The sequence below is a fragment of the Hippopotamus amphibius genome, chromosome 13, assembly GCF_030028045.1.
Source record: "Hippopotamus amphibius kiboko isolate mHipAmp2 chromosome 13, mHipAmp2.hap2, whole genome shotgun sequence".
NCBI classification, from domain to species: Eukaryota; Metazoa; Chordata; class Mammalia; order Artiodactyla; family Hippopotamidae; genus Hippopotamus; species Hippopotamus amphibius.
The window spans coordinates 42,236,162-42,257,827 of record NC_080198.1 but is presented as its reverse complement, the minus strand read 5'-3'; the positions used below and the strand labels follow the sequence as shown (position 1 = coordinate 42,257,827).

At 56.6% G+C, this 21,666-nt stretch overlaps 1 protein-coding gene across 7 annotated transcripts in view; it reads left to right on the top strand.

Moving 5' to 3' along the window:
- The window catches only part of SCN5A (sodium voltage-gated channel alpha subunit 5), a 100,613-nt gene that overhangs the window by 20,711 nt on the left and 58,236 nt on the right, over positions 1–21,666 (top strand). For 5 of the 7 annotated variants that reach the window (XM_057705813.1, XM_057705811.1, XM_057705812.1 and 2 more), the window contains exons 3-11: positions 3,816–3,905; positions 5,254–5,382; positions 12,117–12,208; positions 15,724–15,954; positions 17,312–17,375; positions 18,623–18,764; positions 19,271–19,468; positions 20,465–20,644; positions 21,267–21,638. In XM_057705813.1, coding sequence (XP_057561796.1) covers positions 3,816–3,905; positions 5,254–5,382; positions 12,117–12,208; positions 15,724–15,954; positions 17,312–17,375; positions 18,623–18,764; positions 19,271–19,468; positions 20,465–20,644; positions 21,267–21,638 — 1,498 coding nt within the window. Of the gene's footprint in view, positions 1–3,815; positions 3,906–5,253; positions 5,383–12,116; positions 12,209–12,340; positions 12,433–15,723; positions 15,955–17,311; positions 17,376–18,622; positions 18,765–19,270; positions 19,469–20,464; positions 20,645–21,266; positions 21,639–21,666 lie in introns of all 7 variants that reach the window. The other 2 variants (XM_057705807.1, XM_057705808.1) reach the window with 1 other exon arrangement.

The following is a 21,666-nucleotide window of genomic DNA, read 5'->3' as shown; positions in this document are numbered from 1 at the left end:
GTTAATTCCCTTCTCTTTGGGAGTTTTTGGACTCCTTAGGATCTGAAGACAGGCAGCTCCAGTTTCAGGCATTCCCCACAACCCAGGCTGGCAGTCCTTGCTGGCATTTTAATTATGAGGCTGGGAGTGGGTGTTTGGGGACAATGACATGACAGGATTGAAGATGTTCAGCTGAGCTCAGCCCTGGAGAGCTGGCCTTTGCCTCTGCCCACACATGAAACCAGCTCAGTCATCGGCCTGAAACCACCAGGAAGTGCAAACAGGTGTGCCCTGGCCAGGCGTGCACTTGACTTCTCTCTCTCTAGTATTGGCTGCCTGCGTGGCTCCATGGGGGACCCAGGGATGCTTGGGCAGAGTCACATGGACTAAAGGCTCGGTCCAGGTAGGCAAAGATCACACACTCACACACATGCACGGGAATGACTGAGAATAATGGAAGGGCCGCCCTCAAGGATAGGAGAGCCAGGCAGGGTTTTGAGCAGTCAAGTGGCAGAGACTGGAGTCTGTGCACCTCACCCTAAGGCATTGCTGTGTCTGGAAAAGCCAAAATTCATTCAGACAGCCCTTGTCTTTTCCCACCGTGCGACCCAGGCCCTGGCTGACAGGGGTCAGAGGGCTGTCTACTCTGGCTCTTCCCTAGGTCTTGATGTTAGACTTTGATTCACCTCTGTGTCCAGCCAAGTCCTCTGGCCCAAGGCGGCCTGTCCGCCCTGCTGCTGTCTGCCGAGCAGCCTTTTCTCCACTCTGATGAGAGCTGTGAGTGTTGTGTGCACAGCTGGGAGAGGCTTGGCTCCCCAGACGGGGGTCTCCCCAGTCCTGAGCTTCACCAGAACCAGCTGGGCTGACTGACTGCTGGAGGAACCCTAACCAGCCTCCAGTGCCTGTCTAGATGCTTCCTCCAGGAAGCCTTCCTGCCCAGCCCAGCCAGAGGTGGGCCTGGTTTCTCATAATATCCTATCTTGGAGCAGTTCAATGGCTCCGAGATCACCCTGTCTCCCACACAGAGCCAAACACATGTGCTCACGTGAGGTTTGTTCTTAAAAATGACAAATAATTCTGTTCCTCTTCTTGGATGGCCGTCTGCTCACACTTTACATAGCCCACCACCCTGTGGTTTTCATCCTGCCTTGTGAGTGGCAAAGTCCAAGCGTGGGATAGCGTTCCCACTTGGCAGTGAGAGCCTGAAGCAGTGTGACTCCCACAGGCCCTTCAGTCTGGAGGTGAGGGAAAGGACCAGGGGCCCTTTGGTGTCACCGTGAAGAGATGGAGAGGAATCAGCAGGGCTCAGAGTGGATGCCTGCATCAGGACAGCCAGGCCTCAGAGCTGGGCTCTGCCGTTGACCAGCTTTGTACCCACAGTCGTTTTCTGTGGCTGCTGTAACAAATTACCGCAAACAGTGGCTTGAAACAACATGGACTTATCACCTTGTAGTTCTAGAGGTCGGAAGTCCAAAAAAGTTCTCACTGGGCTAAAAGCAAGGGCTGTAATCCTTTCTGGAGGCTCTAGGGGAGAATTCGTTTTCTAGGTTTTTCTGTTTTCTAGGGGCTATAGGAAATCCTCGGCTCTGGCCCCCTTCCATTTCCAAAGTCAGCAACAGCTGGTGGAGTCTCTCACAAGCATCATGCTGACGCCTCCCTCTTTCTCTTACCAGGACCCTGTGATGACATTAGGCCCACCCAGATAATCCAGGATAATCTCCAGATCCTTAATTTAATCACATCTGCAAAGTCCCTTTTGCCGTATAAATGAACTTTATAGTTTCCAGGGATTAGGATGTGGTTGTCTTTGGCGTGGGGTGGGGTGGGGCCATTATTCTACCTACTAGAGCATCCTTTAAGGTAACCTCTTTGTGCCTCAATCTCCTCATCTCTAAAATGGAGACAAAGTCCCCACCTCCTGCGTTCTTGGGAGAATCGAATTAGTTCATGGACGCAGAGAGCAGAGCCTGGCACCTAGGAAGGGCTCAATAAATACTTGCTTTTAGCATCATTACTTTCGTATTTCAGGAATCATCTGATCCTCAGTAGACGGTTTAGCGATGGATCTGTGGGGATGAATAAAGGCTGGTTGAGGGGCTTGTTAACTGCCTTCCCAGTGAGGAAAGCCTTGGTAGGGAGCCTGGGTGTGAGGAACGTGTGTGTGTGTGTGTGTGTGTGTGTGTGTGTGTGTGTAGGGGAGAAGGGCTCCTGAGATGGGTATCTAATCCTGCTCTTGAAAGCTGGAGAAGGAGCTAGGCCTGGCCATGGAGACCCTCCCCAGGCAGAGGGATGGACAGATACCAAGCTAAGGGAGGGACCCCAGTGTCTGGAGAGACGTCCTCTGGCTGGGGAGGAATCAAGGCTCCCTGGGACCCTGGCCTCTGAGCTGAGCAACTCTGGTTTGACTAGGGGTGGGTGTCCCAAAGCCTGACCCCTCTCATCTCAGATGAGAAATTGGAGGATTCATTGTAAACTGGGGGCCAGGTCTGACATGCTATTGCCGGGTTCCCTGGATTCCCTAGAAGGAGCACTGGAGGGGTGGAGGGCATTCGCCTGGATTCCTTGAGATACCCCACCTCTCTCCTCAGCTGGGCCAGCCCCCCACCAAAGTCAGCACTCCAGCTCAGCCCCATCTCCAGTCTGACTGCATTAGGCTCCCGGTCGGGACTGAGGCTGGGCCAGGCCATGGGAAAGGGTGGAACTGTGATGGGGGGGGAAGAGGCAGGCCCCCGGAGCTCAGTTACTGCAGCTCCTGGGCCGCCTGTGGGAATCGCCAGGCTGGCAGCTGCTGCCCGCGGGGCTGAGGCCGGGACACAGTGGTGAGCCTGGGGGCAGCTTCAAGGAGCAGAAGGCCCAGGTTCCCCTCTTGGGCTAGGGAGAGGATTTGTGAGGGTGGCAGAGTGTCCCTGTTCTGGGCCGGGCCCCTCGGGGGTGCTCCCAGCCACAGGAAGCCCAGGGTCTGTCCCTTGGGCCTCTGCAGGTCTGGTAGAGGTGAGGGAGGCCATGGCTGTCAGAGCTTTGTCCAGCCTGAAGCAGCATCTGGAACTTGGAGCCAAAGAGTCAGGGATCAGACAAGGCCCAGAGGATGCCCGAGACACTTGAAGTCCTGGCATCTCAAGAGCTCCCCTTCTGGTGGGGACAGATGGGCACTGCCATTTGGGGAGCCAGACATGCTAAAAGAGGGATGCCTGGTGCCTTGGGGGTGCAGCAAGCGAGGAGTCAGGGCAGACTCCTCAGAGGAGGCCCTCCACGAAGGAGAGGAGCAGAGGCCTAGAGTAAAGAGCGTGTGAAAGGAGGAAGCAGCTAGGGAAGTGGTCCCTGCCTCCCCCCTGGGTCATTGTGTCCTGACAAGGCAGAAGTCCTAGTTCAAAGGTCAGTCTGGGCTGCTTCCATAGAAGTGGAGGAGGGAACTCAGGGCCCTGCCACCATGGGCTTCCTCTCCCCGAAACAGTGGCCCCTGAGGAGCAGTTTATAAATGTCTGTTCCCCTCCAACGTGGCCGAGGACGGGGCTCCCACGTGGCCGTGGGTAACATCCTCTGAGGTCTGGGGGCCAGCACCTCCTCCTTTCCCTCCAGGATGGGCCCTGCAAGGGACTCCGCTAACGGTTCAAATTCAGGCGTCTGGTCCCTGTCGGGGGCCGTGGAGCAGGGCAGGTGTCCAGCCTCAGTGGGGAGGGGTTGGCAAGGACTGGGCAGAGCCCCGGTGTGTCCCTGGGAGCCCCTGTCTTGTTGACCTGGCAGCCCGGGCCTGGTGGTGCCAGCCCCAGGGGCGGGGACCCCATGGCGGTGGCAGCCTGTCTGGCCCCCTGCAGGCGGCTTTCCTTGACCCTCGCCACGCTCTTCAGCATGCTCATCATGTGTACCATCCTGACCAACTGCGTGTTCATGGCCCAGCACGACCCTCCACCCTGGACCAAATATGTCGAGTGAGTATCTTCAGGGCCTCTCCAGCGGGCCCCTCCCACCCTGCCTGTTCCATTCCAGACTCTTGGCCTCAAAGTTGCCCCAGCAGAGGCCCAGGGACTCACCCACCTGGGGGATCCTTGCCCTAGCCCTTCCCTCTTTTGCTGCTTGCAGTCCTGCCAAATTCATGCTTCGAGTTAGGTCCTCAGGAGAGGAAGCTCTCCAGGTTGGCAATGTGGGGGTTTCTCCCTGACCTACCCTAAAGAGGACTGATGGCATTGGAGAAGGCTCTGAGACAATACTACTACTAACTGAGTGAACACTTAGTGCGTGCCAAGGTGCTGTCCTAGGATAATAAGCATCATGTAACCCTCATGGCAACCCACTAGGGCAGGTACAGACACTATGCCCATTTGACAGATGAGAGACAGAAGTGGAGAGGTAACCGCTCCAGACCTTGCAGCTAGGGGGTGTGGCCGCCGGGAAAAGGCCCAGGACTGTCCCTACCTCAGCACCACACTCTGCTGCCTCTTTTCCCTACGTCCTGCTTCCCATAACCATGTGCACAGTTTTAGAAAACTGCCTGGTTCTTTCTTCCCAAATGAAAGTACCTGACCCAACAGGTTCTAAGCGGATCCAACAGGCCCTGGTGCATTTGGCTCCTGTTTTCAGGGGACCAATGAAATGTTGGGGACAGTCTGTCTTACCTCAGTGGCTCGCCTGGTGGCGCTCCTTGTTCACACAGGATCCAGCAGCAAGGTTGGTGCTGGGGTCTGCATCCAGCTGCTAAGACCCAGGGACAAGCATGGCTGTGGCCCTGTGGGCCGCTGTCCCAGCATCTGGGCACTGGGGATTGCTCAGCCGGCCCCGGGCACAGAGAACAGCCACCTCCCAGCCTCCAGTGTTAGAACACCAGCCCCCTTTCCAAGCCCAAGGTCGACAGCTGTACCTGCCTACCTGTAGGTGGTGGAGGATGGGCCACGCTCCCATCACTGAGGACCCACGAACAAGAGTGAGGGGCCGTGACTCTCAGTGTCCTAATTGTCCCATAGTGGCCACCATAGGCCTGTGTCCCTGGACCCGCAGGGCTGGGGTGAGGAGATACATAGAGGGTCTTCTTACATGAAGATGACCGAGAGACAGAAGATGGAGGGTTCACATGGGCATGCATGATGCTGGGTAAATGGGAAGATGCGTTAGTTGACCAGGTGTTTGGAACAAAGCTCCAGCCCCCAACTCCAGTTCTGCCATGGGGGCTTTGCAGGGAGTCTGGTCTGAGGGCCCTCGAGAGGGCAGCTGCATAGGGCTCATGCCAACCCGGCCTGCAGGCTTCACCCTCCCTGAGAAAGCCCACGGGTCTCTCCTCCCCAGGTACACCTTCACTGCCATCTACACCTTTGAGTCTCTGGTCAAGATTCTGGCTCGAGGCTTCTGCCTACACGCGTTCACCTTCCTTCGGGACCCATGGAACTGGCTGGACTTCAGCGTGATCATCATGGCGTAAGTACCTTGCTGCTATGCTGTGCTGGGCGAGGCCACATTGAGGGACGTGGGTGCCACTCCTGGCACCGGGCTGCCCAGCCCTCTCTGCCTCCCTGCTGAGGCCACACCAACTCTGCAGGCAGCTGTAGAGCAGCCCAGTTTCCTGCTCTGGCAAGAGGAAGACGGCATGGAGGCCCTCAGCTCACCCTGATAGGGTGAGACGGGTTCAGAGTAGCTCAGGCGGCCATGGTGGTCAGGCCCACTGGCTCATCTGTGGCCTCCGTGGCATCCCTGGGCTCAAGGGACTTCATTAAGATTCTGGTTTAGCATCCTCTGCCCTTTCCATCAAGGGAAACCAATGTTACAACCTGAAATCTCTGGACCACTATGAACAGTGATCTGGATTCCAAGGTGATTTAAACTGCAGGAAAGAGACCAAAGGAACTGGAGAAGTGGCTGAGCACCCCCAGGAGCTCATGCCAGGTGCCCCAGCATGGCTGCAATCTCCACTCACAGAGTCCACGTCTGGCACATTATGAGACGCCAGGTCGCTGACATGATCCAGTGGGTCCTCACACCAGCCACAGAGGTCAGCTGGATGGGGGTTCCCTATTCCCATTTTACAGATTAGAAAACTGATCCCAGGGACACAGTAAGGAAACCAAGACCCCAGGCCTGCTGCCGCACTGACTGAGGCCCCACTTCCTTGCCTGGGAGGGGACCCTTGCTGAGCTATTGCGTTGAAGTGCACCACTCTGGATGTTTCAGGCAATGGATGCTGGGTTCTGGTGGGAATGAGTGATCCGGGCAGACCTCCATGCAGGAGTCATGGTCAGGGGCTCAGCTATCAAACCCTTTCTGAAAGCCTGATGTGTGTGGATAACCCAGTGTGTGCAGAGCTGGGCACCGCACCTTGGCAGGAGCAGAGCTGACAAGGGTTATACTCCCTACCCATATTGAGCCTCGGTTTCCCCTCTGGTGAAAGGTCGGTATTGAGCTGGGTGGTATCAGAGGTTCAGTTCAACTGCCACTTGCTAGGATCCCCAGATTCACTGAACCCACCTGTTCATGACAGAGTCTTTATTTACCCTTGGATGTGAGTGGCTCTGAACTCAGCCATGCGGTGGAGGAGAGAGAAAAAGAGGGAAGCTAGACCCTGCTGATGGGGTGCCCTCTGCCTGGTGGTCAGAACATGCTTCAGAGCCCCTGTTTCTAGGCATGCTGCTTATGAGCTGACTCCAGCCTGCCATTTTACAGGTGGGGAAGCTGAGGCTCAGAGAGAGGCTACCACTCGCCCTAAATCCAGTGTAGATTTAGGCCTGGGCAGAGCTGAGCGAACAAGGGAAAGAGTAGTGGGGTGTGGAGGACAGATGGTGCAGCCTTACAGGCCATGATAAGAGTCAAGCCTGATGGGAGCCAGTGGAGATCAAAAGCAGGGAGGGACGCACTCTGATTTACATTCTAGGAAGATCGCCCTGGCTGCTCTGTGGACAGGACTCTGTGGAAGGGTAAGGGCGGAAGTGATGGAGCAGCTCCAAGGCTATTTTAGTAGCCAGGAGAGAGAAGATGGTGGCTGGGACTAGGATCCCAGTGGAGAAGGTGAGAGACATGGTCAGATTCTACGTATATTTGAAGGTAGGGCTGACAGGAGACCTCAGGGTGGCTTTTGGCTTGAGCAGCTGGGTGGCTGGTGTGACCATTTGTTGGCCTGGAGGACAGAAGGCGTAGAAGAATCGAACATCCGGTCTGGAATGTATCAGGTATGAAAGCATCCAGGGTGAGATATCCAGCTGGCAACTGGATCTTCCAGCCTGGAGTTCAGGAAGGAGGTCCTCTCGGAGGTATAAATTTAGAAGCCGTTGGGGTACAGATGGTATTTAAAGCCGGGAGACCGGATGAGATCATCTGGGAGTGTCGCCAGGGAAGTGAAGCCACCTGGGGACTGTACCCTGGGACGCTCCAACATTCCGAAGTCAGGAAAAAGGAGGATGGAGCAAAGATACTGGAGAGAACCGCCAGGGAGGGTCGAGGAAAACCAGGAGAGAGCAGTGTCCTGAAAGCCAGTGGGGGAATGTGACTCCACTTGAAAGAAACCACAAGGAGGCTGAGGAAGGTGCGAACCAAGATGGACCGTTGGAGTCGACAATATAAAAATGGTTGATGACCTTGACCTTGACAAGATGGCTTCCAGGGGAGTGGAAGACACATGCCTGATTAGAGAAGGCTCGAGGGAGTGGGAAGAGAGTGGGGCGGGGTGGCAAACGTACTTATCTGCTTTGTGGAGTTTGCTCTAAAATCAGACCCAAAGTAGGGTGGTGGCCAGAGGGGAGGATGGGTGAAGGGAGGACTTTTAAAGGAGGGAGGCATCTTTGCAGGTTGACAGGAACGATCCAGGAGAGAGGGGGAGGTTGGTGATGGAGGAAACGGGGCAATTGCAGGAACAAAGCCCTTGAGCTGGCCTGAGGGGTAGGAATCCAGGGTCTGGGTGGAGTGTTAGCCGTAAGAGCAGGGAAGGCAGAGTTTCAGGTGGCAGTGGAGGTGGATTTGTAGAGCCGATGATGAGAGAAGGAATTTCTCTTCTGATTGCTTCTGTTTTCTCAGTGATAAGAAGCAGGATCATCAGCTGAGAACGCAGAGTTGGGAGGCAAGGCTGAGGTGTGAGGAGGGAGGGAGCGTTCTTTGTGTCAGAGCCAGGGGGTTGCACTCATGGGAATGGAGTAGGATTGCTAGGCTGGGCCCAGGCTCCAAGGTGCCCTACAGGAGGGGGGCCGTGATCCATGGGCCCCTGAGGGCCTGAAGCCATGGGGGGGGGAGCTTCAAGAGGACACAGCATCTGCCTGAGCCTTTCCTACCTTCCCATCCTGGAGCCTGAGCAGAACTGTGTCATGGCAACAACGCGCCCAGAACCCGGGCCCCTTGTCTGATGGCAGGAGCCAGGCTTTGGCTTGTCATCAGCCCATGACTCTGGGAGGTGCTCTGAGTTCTCTCCTTCCAACCCTTAGCAAGTCCTCCTGTCCTGTCTCATGAGAGAATCCCAGTCAATTCCCGTGGAATCCCGTGGAAAATTGCTCCCTCCACTCAGAATCACAGAGCAGGAGTGCCTTCCTCACCAAGGTCTCCTGCCTTCACTCTATACCAGAACCGGGTGTGAAGAAGCAGAACAGGGCCTCAGAGGCCACCAGACTATTTCCACATTTCCAAGCACCTCCCCTGGGGCTGCCTGGGCCCATTGGAATGTCAGGTTTGTGCTCTGGGCTGGATTGGCCTGGCACTTTGATTGACAGTGCTTCTGCCTTATGAAAACAATGAATTACTGCTGTGGTAATGCGGTGAAAAGCATTCTGCTGTAGCCAAAATGATTCAATAATGGGGGGCTCCTAGAATAATCAAAGGAGTCTTAAGTGGCAGCAAAGTTCTATTCAGTGAAATTCTCCACCCCACCCTCCATTTTACAGATGGAGAAACTGCGGCTCAAAGAGAGCCTACCACTTGCCTAAAACTGTAGAGCAAATCAGCAGCAACGCTGGGCCTCAAACCAAGTGTCCTAACTCATAACGTTGAGACGCACCCCTGTTCTGATGTTTCTGGCTAAGCTGCCACCTGATCCCCAGCCCCGCCCACTTTGGAGATTGTGGAGGGTTGGAGGGAGTGCCAGGAAGCCTGCCAGGCTCCGCTTGCAACCCCCCAGCCAGAGCTTTTCCTGTGGCCCCCTTTGAGCTGGGCATTACCTGCTTGTTAGCGCAGCCTCCCACCTTCTGGGGTTGTTATGGAAACCAGACCCGGAGGGGAAGGGAGGGAGGGCAGAGAGGAGAGGGTGGCAATCACCGCGTAGCTAACGTGCTGGCTGTACCTCTGCCTAGCAGCCCAGGGCGGCCGTCTGCCGGGAATGGGAGGGCTGCGCGGGGAGATGCGGCAGAGCAGGAGGAAGGCCAGGGTCTGCCTTCCTCGTGGTTCCTCAGCCTCCAGAAGGCTCCCTCACTGCTGTGATGGGGCGGAATTCTCACCCACCACCATCTGCTCTTTCTGTGTCCGAGCCCACGATCCCACCCCAGTCGTCTGCCCCGTCCAGTGGCTTGGCCACAGCAGAAACACTAGAATGGCTTGGAGGAATGTTTTGCCAACTTGGAGAAGCAGAGCTCCACCCCCATCTGGGTTACTGCTGAAGCTGGCCCTTTGCTAAATACAGGGTTTCTCCTGGTTTGCCATACTCCGGGGCCCCAACAGAGGCTTTGGTGGGGGTCTAGGGCCCCAAAATGGGAAGTAGCCAGGCATCAGGTTCTGGGTCAAATAAAAGAGGCAGCAGTGCCCGTGTCACAGACATGGTCACAGACACACCTGTCCTCACCCTGCCCTGCGCCCCACTGTCAAGACTTCCTCCTCAGTATTGCTCCCCCATGCGTGTCCCGACATCACCCGCACTCGACCACCAGCCCCAGCCCGTGCTCAGTCACACGACTGGCCTTGAAGGCTGCCGGAAGCACACATCTTGGGGTCTCAGCTTTCCTGTGCCAAGCAGGTATTGAACAGAGGGCAGGCACTGTCAGCGCTAGGGGCCCTGAGCAGGTGGAGAAGGCAGGGTCTCTACTGGGACAGGTGGAAGACAGGCTAAATCCAAACAGGAGATGGGCAGGGCTTCACTGGAGACGTGAGGGGACAGGCAGGGTCTGGAAGGGAGGAGGTTGAAGCAGGGACGGTTGGTTCCCTCTCCAGTTGGCACAGTTCCCTGTAACCAAGAGAGACAGCCTTGAAGCCAGTGTCCTGAATAAGAAAACTTTGTCCGGTCCTCACCCATTGGAGTAGCAGCAGAAAATGGACCCAGAGCCACCCACAGGCTGGAACTGCAGTTTCCATGTAACAGCCACATCGGCAATGGTGTAGGCTCAACCTGACAGTCCCATGGCCATATCACATCTGGACAGAGGGTCCAAGCCTGAGAGGAGAAGGTGGGACAGAGGCCTGAGGGTCAGAGCCCTCACAGAAAGTGGAATAGCCATCAGAAGCTGAGAGGGAGCTTTGAGGAAATCAACAGGTGTATGTGGGCCAGAACAAGGGAGGTGACGTCTACTCCCCGCGGGAAAACAGGGCTGCATCTGACGGTTGCACCAGGAAAGATTTGCGAGCTGCAGCGAATCCAGCGGAAGGAATGAAGACCACACCACAGGAAGGATCTGGTATAGACAGGAGGAAGGCTCTGCTGAGAATGAGTGCTGGCTTCCCGTTTCTAAGGAGATGTGGAGAGTAAGGAGGGAGCAGGCCTGGTGCATGGGGCCCCGTAAAGATGGAAGAGCCCCATGAGTGGGTGTAGAGGAAGCTGGTGTCAGCCCAGGGTCAGAGCTGGACCAGGCTGGACCTGGCTGACCCCAGGACGTTGAGTCCCCTGGCACAGCCTGCCAAATCCCTCCCTGCAGACCCCAGAGCTTGAAGGCAGATTCAGAAGCACTGAGCTGGGTGGGAGGGCCTGGAGATCCACACTGACGGGCAGAGTGAGTCCGTTAGCACTGTCAACCCACCCTCGACATTCACCCAGTGTCCCTGGACTGATGTCACTCAGACATCAGGTCAGATACAGTTGGTTAAACATCAGACATCCTGAGTCTGCTGTTCTTTGTCAAACATCAGACACCTTCAGTTAAATGTCAGACACCCTGGATGTGAAACCTTTGATTAAATATCACAAGTCACTTGCCACTGTCCCAACAGCCCTGGTCACACACTATCCATCCATCTCTCAGACATCCTGGTCATGTGACTCCTCCACGTGTGTCTTCACACGCTGCTTAGGCGGGTCCCTGCCTGCCAGAGACCAACTCCTTCCTCCTGTGCCTGTGGAAGCTACAGATGGATGACTGTCCAAGTTGCAGGTGCCACTCAAACTTGCTGAGCACCACTTGGGCCTGAGCAGGACACACCCCGAGGAGGGCTGCTCACCTCTCAAGGTCACTCCTCCTGTGGAGACCCAGGGCCATTGTTGGGGGACACAACATGGACCCATGGGAGAGGGGCTGGCACATCCCTAGGACCCCTCAACCTGCTTTTTTTCCCTTCTTATGTTGGCCGCTGCCTGTGAGTAGTCTAAGAGCTAAGTATTCGAGCAACCTCCCATCTCATCCTCCAAAGCATCATCTTGGGAACTCTTCTCCCTCTGCGTACTCAAGTCGCCTGCATCTCCTGACTTCAGGGACTCCTGAGCTACCCCTTGCGCAGAGATTTGTGGTTGAAAGGAGGGAGTGGGCTGCCCTCAGACACCCAGCCCATGCCTCCGTTGTGGTCTCAGCTGGACTTCAGGGTCCCCCGGATCAGAGCTGCCAGGCACGAGCTGGTGATGCTGCAGAAGATGTAGAGCAAAACTAGGACCAGAAACCTGCTTGCTTCCTATATCACCTGGCCTGAGCCTCCTGGAAAACGGAGTTTCTCTCTTTACTGTGTCTTCAGTCTCAGACCCCGCCACGTGGCTTCATGTCACAGTCCCCAAGTGACATGGAGAATGTGGCAGAATTGTTGCCTCCTGGCGCCAGTTAGTCATAGGACCATCTCCAAGAGAGCCGCCTGGGAGCTTGCTCTGTGGACATCCTTAAGGCACCCTTCCTGAGGTCCCCGTGGCAGGAGGGATGAGATCAGGAAGAAAACCTGGGGGAGGCCCCGGGTCATGCACAGCCCTCGCCATGGGAGGGGGAGAAGGGAGAGGGCTGGGTGGGGAGGGTGGGCTGAGGTGCCGCTTTGTAATTCCCAATAACTGTGGTTTGATTCTGCAGGTATGTATCAGAAAATATAAAACTAGGCAATTTGTCGGCTCTTCGAACTTTCAGAGTCCTGAGAGCTCTAAAAACTATTTCGGTTATCCCAGGTAAGATGCGCAGGTTTGCCTCCCAGACCTCAGCTACAAGTGACTCTCTCTCTGTCTCCCCCACCCCTCCTCTGACTGTGTGTCCTGCTGGCGTGTTGTCACTGTCTTGTGTGTGAATTTCCCTTGTTACAGATACACCACTGAATTTGTGGACCTGGGCAATGTCTCAGCTTTACGTACCTTCCGAGTCCTCCGGGCCCTGAAAACTATATCGGTCATTTCAGGTGAAAATCAGGTTAAACGCCAAGGCTGGAGGGACATGCTTGGGCCTTTCCAGCTACCTGGGAGCCAAGGCGACCCTCGGAAAGGCCCCTTCCAACGTGCCTGTCCTCAGAATACCTTTGCCAGGGCTTGGGTGTGGGGGCTGTTGGCAGTGGACACGGCTGTCCCCTCCGGGCCCCAGAATGCCTTCAGGCTGCCCACCCCAGCAAAGCCCACCACCACAGACCCCCTGGGGCACAGAGTACCCCATGGCAGGTCCTAGATTGAGCCCAAATTCTTCCCAAGAAAGTGATTTCTTTCCCACACTGAACTCAACTATTGGAAGAGCTAAAAGCTTGTACGTGAGTTGCTTCAGCCTGAAGCGTCATCCTCCAATAAGGAAACTGAAAGAGCTGTTGGTGAGGGAACCCACACCCAGGGTAAAAAAGGACAGCTCGGGCATGGCCTTTCGTGTCTGAGTGCCCAGTCCCTGCCTTGGGCCCCCTTTGGTGATACACACACAGCCGGCACCCCAGCCCTGTTCTGTGAAACTGAGTGTACTCTGTGGACAGGTGTCACCGGGCCTTGGCGTCTAACAGCCCTCGCTGCATGTGCGGTAGAGGTTTAGCAAACCGTGCATGGTAGCCTCGGGAAGAAATTCTCCTTGACACATGTTGGCAATTGTCCCCGGGAAACCTTCTGAGGCCCAGACGGCCTCTCTAGAAAGCCAGCCTGCCCCATCCATCTAGGAAAGTTCTCAAAGACTTATGATGATTTCAGAGCCCAGAGGCCCCTTCCAGAATCTTTTCTGAGGGCATCCACGGTCAGAACTGGAGAAGGCACTGCTTTTAAGAAGGCAGCTGGAAACAGGTGGCTTGCCACCGACCTGGAGAGATGTCAGAGCTGGTGAGCCAGACGGTTGTATCCACTCCTGCTTTGGAAAGCTGGGGGAGTCCTGGGCCCTTGGCCTGCCCCCAGGGAGGTCAGGGCCCTGCTGTGAGCTCCCTGAAGGAGTTTAGACTCCCCTGGTGGAGCTAATTATCTTCTAAGAGGAGCCCCCACTTATGCTGATTTCACCCTGCGCCTCAGTGCTTCTCCGGGCTCTGAACCCACCATGGGGTGAGCATAGGAGCCACTTGCCCGCACACTCCCCACAAGTGGCCCAGAACCCAGCTAAGAGCTCATAGCAAGTGGGGTAGTCTGCTCAGGTCCCGTGGGCACCGCCCCCCCCCCCCCCCCCCCCGCCACATACACATTGCGACAGGTGTCACTGGCATTGGCACACACCCATGCTGGGATGCCTCAGGGTCTGTCCTCTAGGGCCCTGGAGACTTCACTGCACACACCGGGCAAGGAGAGATAAGCACACTGACCACAACAATTAAGAAAAGGCAAGTTCCAGTTTGTTTTATAAAAAAGGCTGACAAAGGAAAATATTTCTTACTCCGGAGTTAAAGGAGGGAGCCCGCCAACCCCAACCCAGTCCCATTGGATCTCTTCAAAGCTGCCAGCAGCCCAGGGAGGCAGCAGACAGCAGCTCCTGAAGGTGGTCATTAGAAAAATGTTGTGGTCAGCATTACGGACGTCTCCCTGGAGGAAGTGTCCCCTGCGCGGAGGCTTAATAGCCATGGCCCTCTCCAGACCTCAGTCTCCTTTAAAATGGGAATAAATGGGAATGGTTGGTTTCCAAGGGCTCTTCACTCAGCCTATGAGAACTTCAGGGGAGGGAGAATTTCCCACTTGATCCCCCAGGACCCATTCCTTCCTGGGTCTTTTCGGAAAGAATCCCTTTACTTGATTGGAATCATCCTTGCCAGAGGTAGACTCTGTCATAAGTGTGAGAAATGGTTAAAGGAACGGGTCACCAACTGTCCCCAAGGACACTGTCTCCAGAGACCAGGAGGTGCTTCTCAGAACCTTGAACTGAGTGCTTTAGGCCAAAGAGACGTTGGAGGCAGAGTCCAATTTTGGTATGTGAGCTGCTGCCCACTGCCCCTCCCTTTAGCCCCACTGTGTCCCACACTATGGGCGGGCCTCCAGGCCTAGCGAGGAGAACCACATGCCAACCCAGGGTTCTAGAAGCTCTGCTAGAGATGAAGCGTAGTTCTGGACTACAGGCAGCTGGTGAACCCCGCCACTTCCATCACTACCTCCGCCACTCTGGGCCCAGGCCCCTGCAAGGTCCACCCACTGCCCAGGCAGTTGCCAACATCTGCCAGGACGATTTCACAGAGAACGCTGAGTGCCTCTGAGCCCTGGGCAGGCAGCAGCGTTGGCAGCACCGTGGGGAGGACTTCCTCTCCTCTCTCCCTTGTTTGCCCATCGCTGCCTCCTTGTCTCTGAGTCACGGGCACAGCAGCTGCGGGCACAGACGCACGGGTGCTCCTAACACATTAACCGGCTGGACGATGGATGGATGGAGCTTCATCTGAGATCTGGCCGCTTTGATTGAGGGGGAGAGGGGTGGGGAGGAGGGACGAGAGGTGAGTCTCTGTTGCTGGCAGAGAAGCCCCCTCGCTCCTGATGCTCTGCTTGAACTTGTTGTAGGACCGCAGCCAAGTGTCAGACCGAAGGCATCTGTCTACATGTGCTTTTCTGTGTGGTGCTGGCTTCTGCAGGGAGCTGGGCCGTGCAACTAGCAGATCACGGCCTCTCAGCTTTGGGGGATGGGATAGACGGGGATGGGTCCCAGGGGGACAGGGCAGAGGAGGAAAATACAAAACAGGTGCCCCTGAGCCTTTCGCAGAAGTGGGGCCCGAGCCAGAACAGACCCCTTAGGACACTACCCACCGTGGCCTTGCCAGACCCCGCCCCCAACCTGCCCAGCACACACACTACATTCCCCTACCAAGAACGGCTGTGTCTCTCCCCATCTCAGGATCAAGGCCAAGGCTCTCCATTGCCCTGAAAGGAACCTGGCCCTCTGTCTCCTTTCCAGGGGCTACATTTGCCAGGGACAGGCCTGGCATATCTTGGGACCAACCAGAGGGGGGCGGGCTTTGAGTGTTTTCTCCCTCAAGGAAACAGCGTTTTCCACACTTATTTCATTTATTTGGCTATGGCGAGCAAAGAGAACTAGGCCCCTCTGAAAATACACAGCCAGACTGGACTTCTACCCCAGGGGGATCAGGACAGGATCTCAGCAGCAGAGGAAAGGGGGGCTTTGGTCTGAAAAGCCCAAGAGAGGCCCCCTTCCCCTGCCCCCACCGCATGGTCACGCACCGGGCCCAGCACCCCTCAGGCCTGGCCCCTGTCCACTGCAGCAGGGGGCGCGGTGCCGTGGGTGACTCCGAGCTCCTCCTTGCCTCCCCCAGGCCTGAAGACCATCGTGGGCGCCCTGATCCAGTCTGTGAAGAAGCTGGCTGACGTGATGGTCCTCACGGTCTTCTGCCTCAGCGTCTTCGCCCTCATTGGCCTGCAGCTCTTCATGGGCAACCTGAGACACAAGTGTGTTCGCAACTTCACGCTACTCAACGGCACCAACGGCTCCGTGGAGGCCAACGGCCTGGTCTGGGAATCGCTGGACCTCTACCTCAACAACCCAGGTGCCGACTGGCTCTGTGGCCCGGGCAGGGCTTTGTGGGGCCACCAGAGCCGGGCATCTCCCACACAGGCCTCCTTCCGGGGACAGCCAAGCCCTACCTGCTCCCCCAGAGACCCGGCTGTGTGTCAGGGATCCCAGGCCCTGCCCTTTGGGGCTCCAGGAGAGAGGACAGGAGAGGAGCAGACTTAGCGCCTGCCCTCCTGAGTTCTCATGCTAGATGGGGAGATGACACTTGAAGAACAGGAAGGATGGAAAGGTAGATAGGAGAATGGTAGTGAGACCAGCCTGCCTGTAGGGAGAGAGGTTTCCCTTGGGAAAGGGTCGGGGGAGGGAGCTGGGGTAGTTTGTGAGGCTTTAGAGTAGAGGCCCCATCTGCTTGGCATGGGCTTTGTCACGACTTCAGTGATCCCTGTCAGCATGTTAGTTCCAAACCTGTGCACCCCAGGACAAGCTCGGTGATTGTGCAAAGCCATGCGAGCCCCTTGAGTTTCACTGTCCCAGGGGTTACACTTCCATCCTCCAGGCTGATGACTAGCCCCTCTCTTGACCAGAGAGAGGTGACTAGAGCCATCAGTCTGGAGCAAAGGTAGATGTTGGTACAAGGCCAGATTCCAGGTCACAAGGACCCCGAGGGCTGTTCTGAAGTTAAGGCCTTGAACACACACCAACAGTCCACTTTGGAAAAAAGAAATAGATGGAAACTCAATGAGTAAATTTGCTTGTGATTCAACTGTGGCCACATAGCAGGGGTTCTAAAACGTTCTTGCGCACCAAAGTGAAGGCTCTGGAAAACACAGACTGCTGGGCCCCACCCCCCGAGTTTCTGAGTCAGTAGCTCTGGGAAGTTACCTTTCTAACCGGTTCCCAGTTGATGCTAGATGCTGCTGGTCTAAGGACCACACGTGGAGAACTGCTGCCTAAGACTAAGGCAGGTAATGGGGAGTGATGGGGACTGACGCACGGTCACAGAGTGGAGGCGACAGGACTGATGTCCCATGTCTCACGTGGTCCAGCCCCAGCCCTGTCTGAAGAGACCCCACCTGCTAGTTCAGGGCCTCTCCACCCAGGTTGGCCCCCTGAGTGATTGGGGCAGCGTGCGGAAGCTCCCTGTGGGGACTTCCTGAGTCCGCTGGGGATGCTGGCAGCTGAACATCCGAGGAGGAGCAAGAGGAAGGACAGGGAAGGCAGCCAGCGTTGCCTCAGACCTGGCCAGGTAGAGGGCAGAGGTCGGGGCAGGGGCATAGAAGTGGAAAGAAGACCCCCATCCGTGTCTACCTTCCCAAAGCCCAGGGTGCAGGTTGGAAACCCCAGGAGTCTGGGCCACACGTGCGTCTCACCATCAGATGCTTCTCTTCCAGAAAATTACCTGCTCAAGAATGGCACCTCTGATGTGTTGCTGTGTGGGAACAGCTCTGACGCTGGGTACGTAGCACCCACCCCTCCCCCCCCCCCCCCCAGGGCCACCTCACCCAGCCAGGGGAGTCTCCCAGTGCTTTCTCAACTGACTGTGCTTTCACCTTATGCCCTTGACCCCAGGGACAGCAAGACCTTTCCCTGCCTCCCTTCCCTGCCAGGCCTCTGGCAGCTGTCCAACCCCCACCCCCACCCCCACAGGGAGACAGCTGGGAGGAGATAGAGAAAGAGATGGGGGCTCAGCTCTGCAGGGAAGGCAAACAAAGTCCCGAAGATGGGACTGGACTTGGGGGGCAGCCCAGGAAGCCCTGCAGGGCCCCCCACTAGCCCAACCCTGGCTCCATTCCCTTCCCAAAGACCCCAGGGTGGCACCCACTCCTTCCTGTCTTTGCTTCCTCCCTCCTGATCCATCCATCAGGTCAAGAGTGAGTATAGCCTCCCTCGGCAGCCTGGACTCTCCTCTAGGGCAAGCAGGGCCTGGACCTGCAGCCTGAATGTGGTACCCAGAGATGCCCAGTAGCCATGTGCAACTTCCAGGGCCCTGTGCGCCCCAGCGTCTGGGTCAGTGTGACTGTGCCACAGGTTGTCATGGGGAGGGTCACCCAGGCTCACCTAAGGGGAGGTGTTCTTTGGGGCTGAAGTCCTGCATCTCTGAATATGAAGTTCCAGAGCACTTCCTCTCGCTAAAGAGAAAGTCTTAATTTCTTAATCTAGGACGTCAGCAAGGCCCAGAGGCCTCTTGGCAGCATCCTCCTACTTGCCAAGGTCCCTTTGCCCCCATCCTCTCTCTCACACACTCACTCTACTCGTGATTCCAACCCAGCACTTCCTCTTTGAGAGAGAGGCTGTCCCCTCCAGACATGGCCGGGCCTCAGCCCATCCACCCTAGAATTGTCCTGCAGCCCCACAGCCTGGCCTTTGCCCTGGGCTCTGCCCAATTCAGCTCAGCCTCATGCTGCCCCTGTGTGTCTGCATCGTGCCCAACTCCCCTGCGGCAGGCAGGCAGGGAAGACACCTGAGCCGTCCCTTGGCACTTCCTCTGGGAGGGGATAGGTAACACAGACAGCCGCTGGATTTAGGCCTGGCGGCATACAGATGGGTAGAGAAAATGAGAAGATGGTGTCCTGGGTGGGAGGCACAGCATGAAAAGTCACGGAGGCAGGACCTTGCAGTGTGGCTCTAGGTTTGTGGAGCTAGCGTCTCAGGGGCAGAAGACCCCTCACAGCATGGGACAAAATCGACGTGTCTGGCTTCAGGACATGTCCTGAGGGCTACAGGTGCCTAAAGGCAGGCGAGAACCCTGACCACGGCTACACCAGCTTCGACTCCTTCGCCTGGGCCTTCCTTGCGCTCTTCCGACTGATGACACAGGACTGCTGGGAGCGCCTCTACCAACAGGTACGTGGGTGCATGGGGCCAGCAGAAGGTGGCCAGGAAGGGGCTCATGGGCCAGCATCAGGGCCCAGGCTGCGTAAGTGACTAGTCACAAGTGGCCCCAGCAGCTTCCTCACTGGTCAGAACAGAGGAGGCACAGGGGACATCTGAGGGACGGAGCTCAGCAAGCGAAGAAACTTTCCTTTTGTTGGTGGCCAAGTGCCCAGCCCTCTACATAGGGTACTCTGTGCTCTGTGAGTGGGACACTTGTCCACCCTATGTGATGTAAGGCTTCCTCTGTCAGCTGGAACATTCTGCCTCCCTCCATGGGTGGGGCACTGCCCCTGTGTGTAGGTCTCTCTCTTCTGTAGGTTAGGATACTTCCCTCTATAGGTGGGACATGCTCCACCCCCTCCCCAAGCTGTGGCCATTTGAACCCCTGGCACAGCCAGGCTGAGTCATCTGGAATTCATGACCTTGACCCAGAAGGGATCCCAGTGAAGATGACCTCTGTCCCCTTGCTTCCCCAGACCCTGAGGTCCGCAGGGAAGATCTACATGATCTTCTTCATGCTTGTCATCTTCCTGGGCTCCTTCTACCTGGTGAACTTGATCCTGGCTGTGGTTGCCATGGCCTACGAGGAGCAAAACCAAGCCACCATCGCTGAGACAGAGGAGAAGGAAAAGCGATTCCAGGAAGCCATGGAGATGCTCAAGAAAGAGCATGAGGTGAGTGAGCAGTGTGGCCGAGGAGCCTCCAGCTCCTTCACCTGACTGCGGGTGTCTGTAAGGGTGGTGCCTGCTGGGCAAAGCTGGCGGCTGTACGTGATGCATGCTGGATAAAGCTGGTGCCTGCTGGGTAAAGCAAGTGTCTGGTGGGTGTAAGTATTTCCTGTGAATATGGTGTCTGCTGGGTAAAAATTTGTTACCTGCTGGGTAAAGACAGAGCCTGTTCATGAGGTGCCTGTTGGCAAGAGTGGTTCCTGCTGAGTAAAAGTGGGCCCTGTGAGTATGGTGCCTGCTGGGGGAAGCTTTTCCCAATGACCGTGGTGTCTTCTGGGTGAGGGTGGTACCAGGTGAGTGAAGGCGGTAGCTCCTGGCTAAAGGTGGTCGCCGCAAGCCTCGTGCATGCTGGGTAAAAGAGACCATGTGTCCATAGACATAGTTTATCCTAGTCAACGGATGCCTTCTGATGGGATAGTGAGGGAGGTCCGAGGTTGGAGGCCTGAACAGGCTCAGCGAATGAGCACTAGCAGTGCTGCCATGGCTGTCCCCACAGTTCCACGTGTGGGGGGTGCTACAGGCTAACGGCAGAGCAAGCCTTTTAGAAGCCAGGCCGAGGACATCCACTTCCTTCTCACTGCCCCACGGCACCTCCTCCAGCACCCATTTCGGCTGGCCAAACCTTCTAGGAGACATCCTGCCCTCTAGTTCTGTCACTACTTCTGCTCATCAACACTCCCTTTCCCACCTGTGCCAACACGCCACTCTTCTAAGAGCTGCCTACTTCAGCCACGACTCTCTTCCTCCCTGGATCTGGATCTTTCTCAAAACATGCTGGGTCTGTCCGAGCTCACCGCTCCATGATGCCCTCGTTTGGGGTGATTGGGAAGTCCACTTAACTGTTTGGGAAAACCGAGGTGCTGAGAGTTGCCTGGCCTACCTTGGCCTGAGGCTGCACCTTGTCTCAATGACCAAGACATCCCTTCTTCCACCATTTTCCAGGCTCTCACCATCAGAGGTGTGGACACCGTGTCCCGCAGCTCCTTGGAGATGTCCCCTTTAGCCCCAGTAACCACCCACGAAAGAAGGAGCAAGAGGAGAAAACGAATGTCTTCAGGGACGGAGGAGTGTGGGGATGACAGGGTCCCCAAGTCTGACTCAGATGATGGTCCCCAAGCAGTGGTGAGCCCTGGCCATGGCTCTGGTCCTTTCAGGGGGGTGGACTGGCATCAAAAAGGCCCCTGGTGCTGTCACAGCCCCCACGGTTGCTCCCCCAGGAGAATATTCCTTGAGCCCGCTCCCAGTCCCTCCTGTTTCCCATGGCCACTCAGAGTGGAGGAGCCCTGGGCAGAGGGATAGGGTACGTTTGGGTGTTAGGATATCCCAACCTCAGCTGAGTCCCCAGCACTGGGGCTGGGGCTGAGGGACACCCCATGTATGGATTGGTAGGAGCCCAAGGACATGCCCAAATGAGTGAGGGACATGGCTGATTGCCCCAGGCCCTACTTGGGCCAGGCCCGTCTGCACCACCAGGAGCCTTCCTGCCCCCTTCTCCCCCAGATAAGCGTCAATCTCAAAGCCCCAGAGGCATAGGCTTCAGGTGAACAGAGATCCCAGAAGATGCAAGATTGCCTCTAACCCTGCACCTCTCTCTCCTCTGAGCATCCCCAGCTCAGCCCCCCCAGTTCCTATGTGGCCAACAAAAGCCCTCAATGCTCCAAGTTGAGCTGGGGCCAATGCCACGAGTGATAGGCTGGAGCACGTGAAGAGCTCTTTGTCACGTCCCCTCTCTGTGTCCCCTCAGAATCGTCTCAGCATCACCCACGGCCTCAGCAGGACCTCCATGAAGCCACGCTCTAGCCGTGGGAGCATTTTCACCTTCCGCCGGCGGGACCTGGGTTCTGAGACAGATTTTGCGGATGACGAAAACAGCACAGCCGGGGACAGCGAGAGCCACCGCACATCACTGCTGGTGCCTTGGCCCCTGCGCCGGCCTAGTGCCCAGGGACAGCCCAGTCCTGGGACCTCAACTCCAGGCCACATCCTCAATGGCAAAAGAAACAGCACTGTGGACTGCAACGGGGTGGTCTCCTTGCTGGGGGCAGGCGACCCTGAGGCCACCTCCCCAGGGAGCCGCCTCCTCCACCCTGTGATGCTGGAGCGCCCGTTGGACACGGTGAGTCCGCCCCGCCACCCAGCGCCAG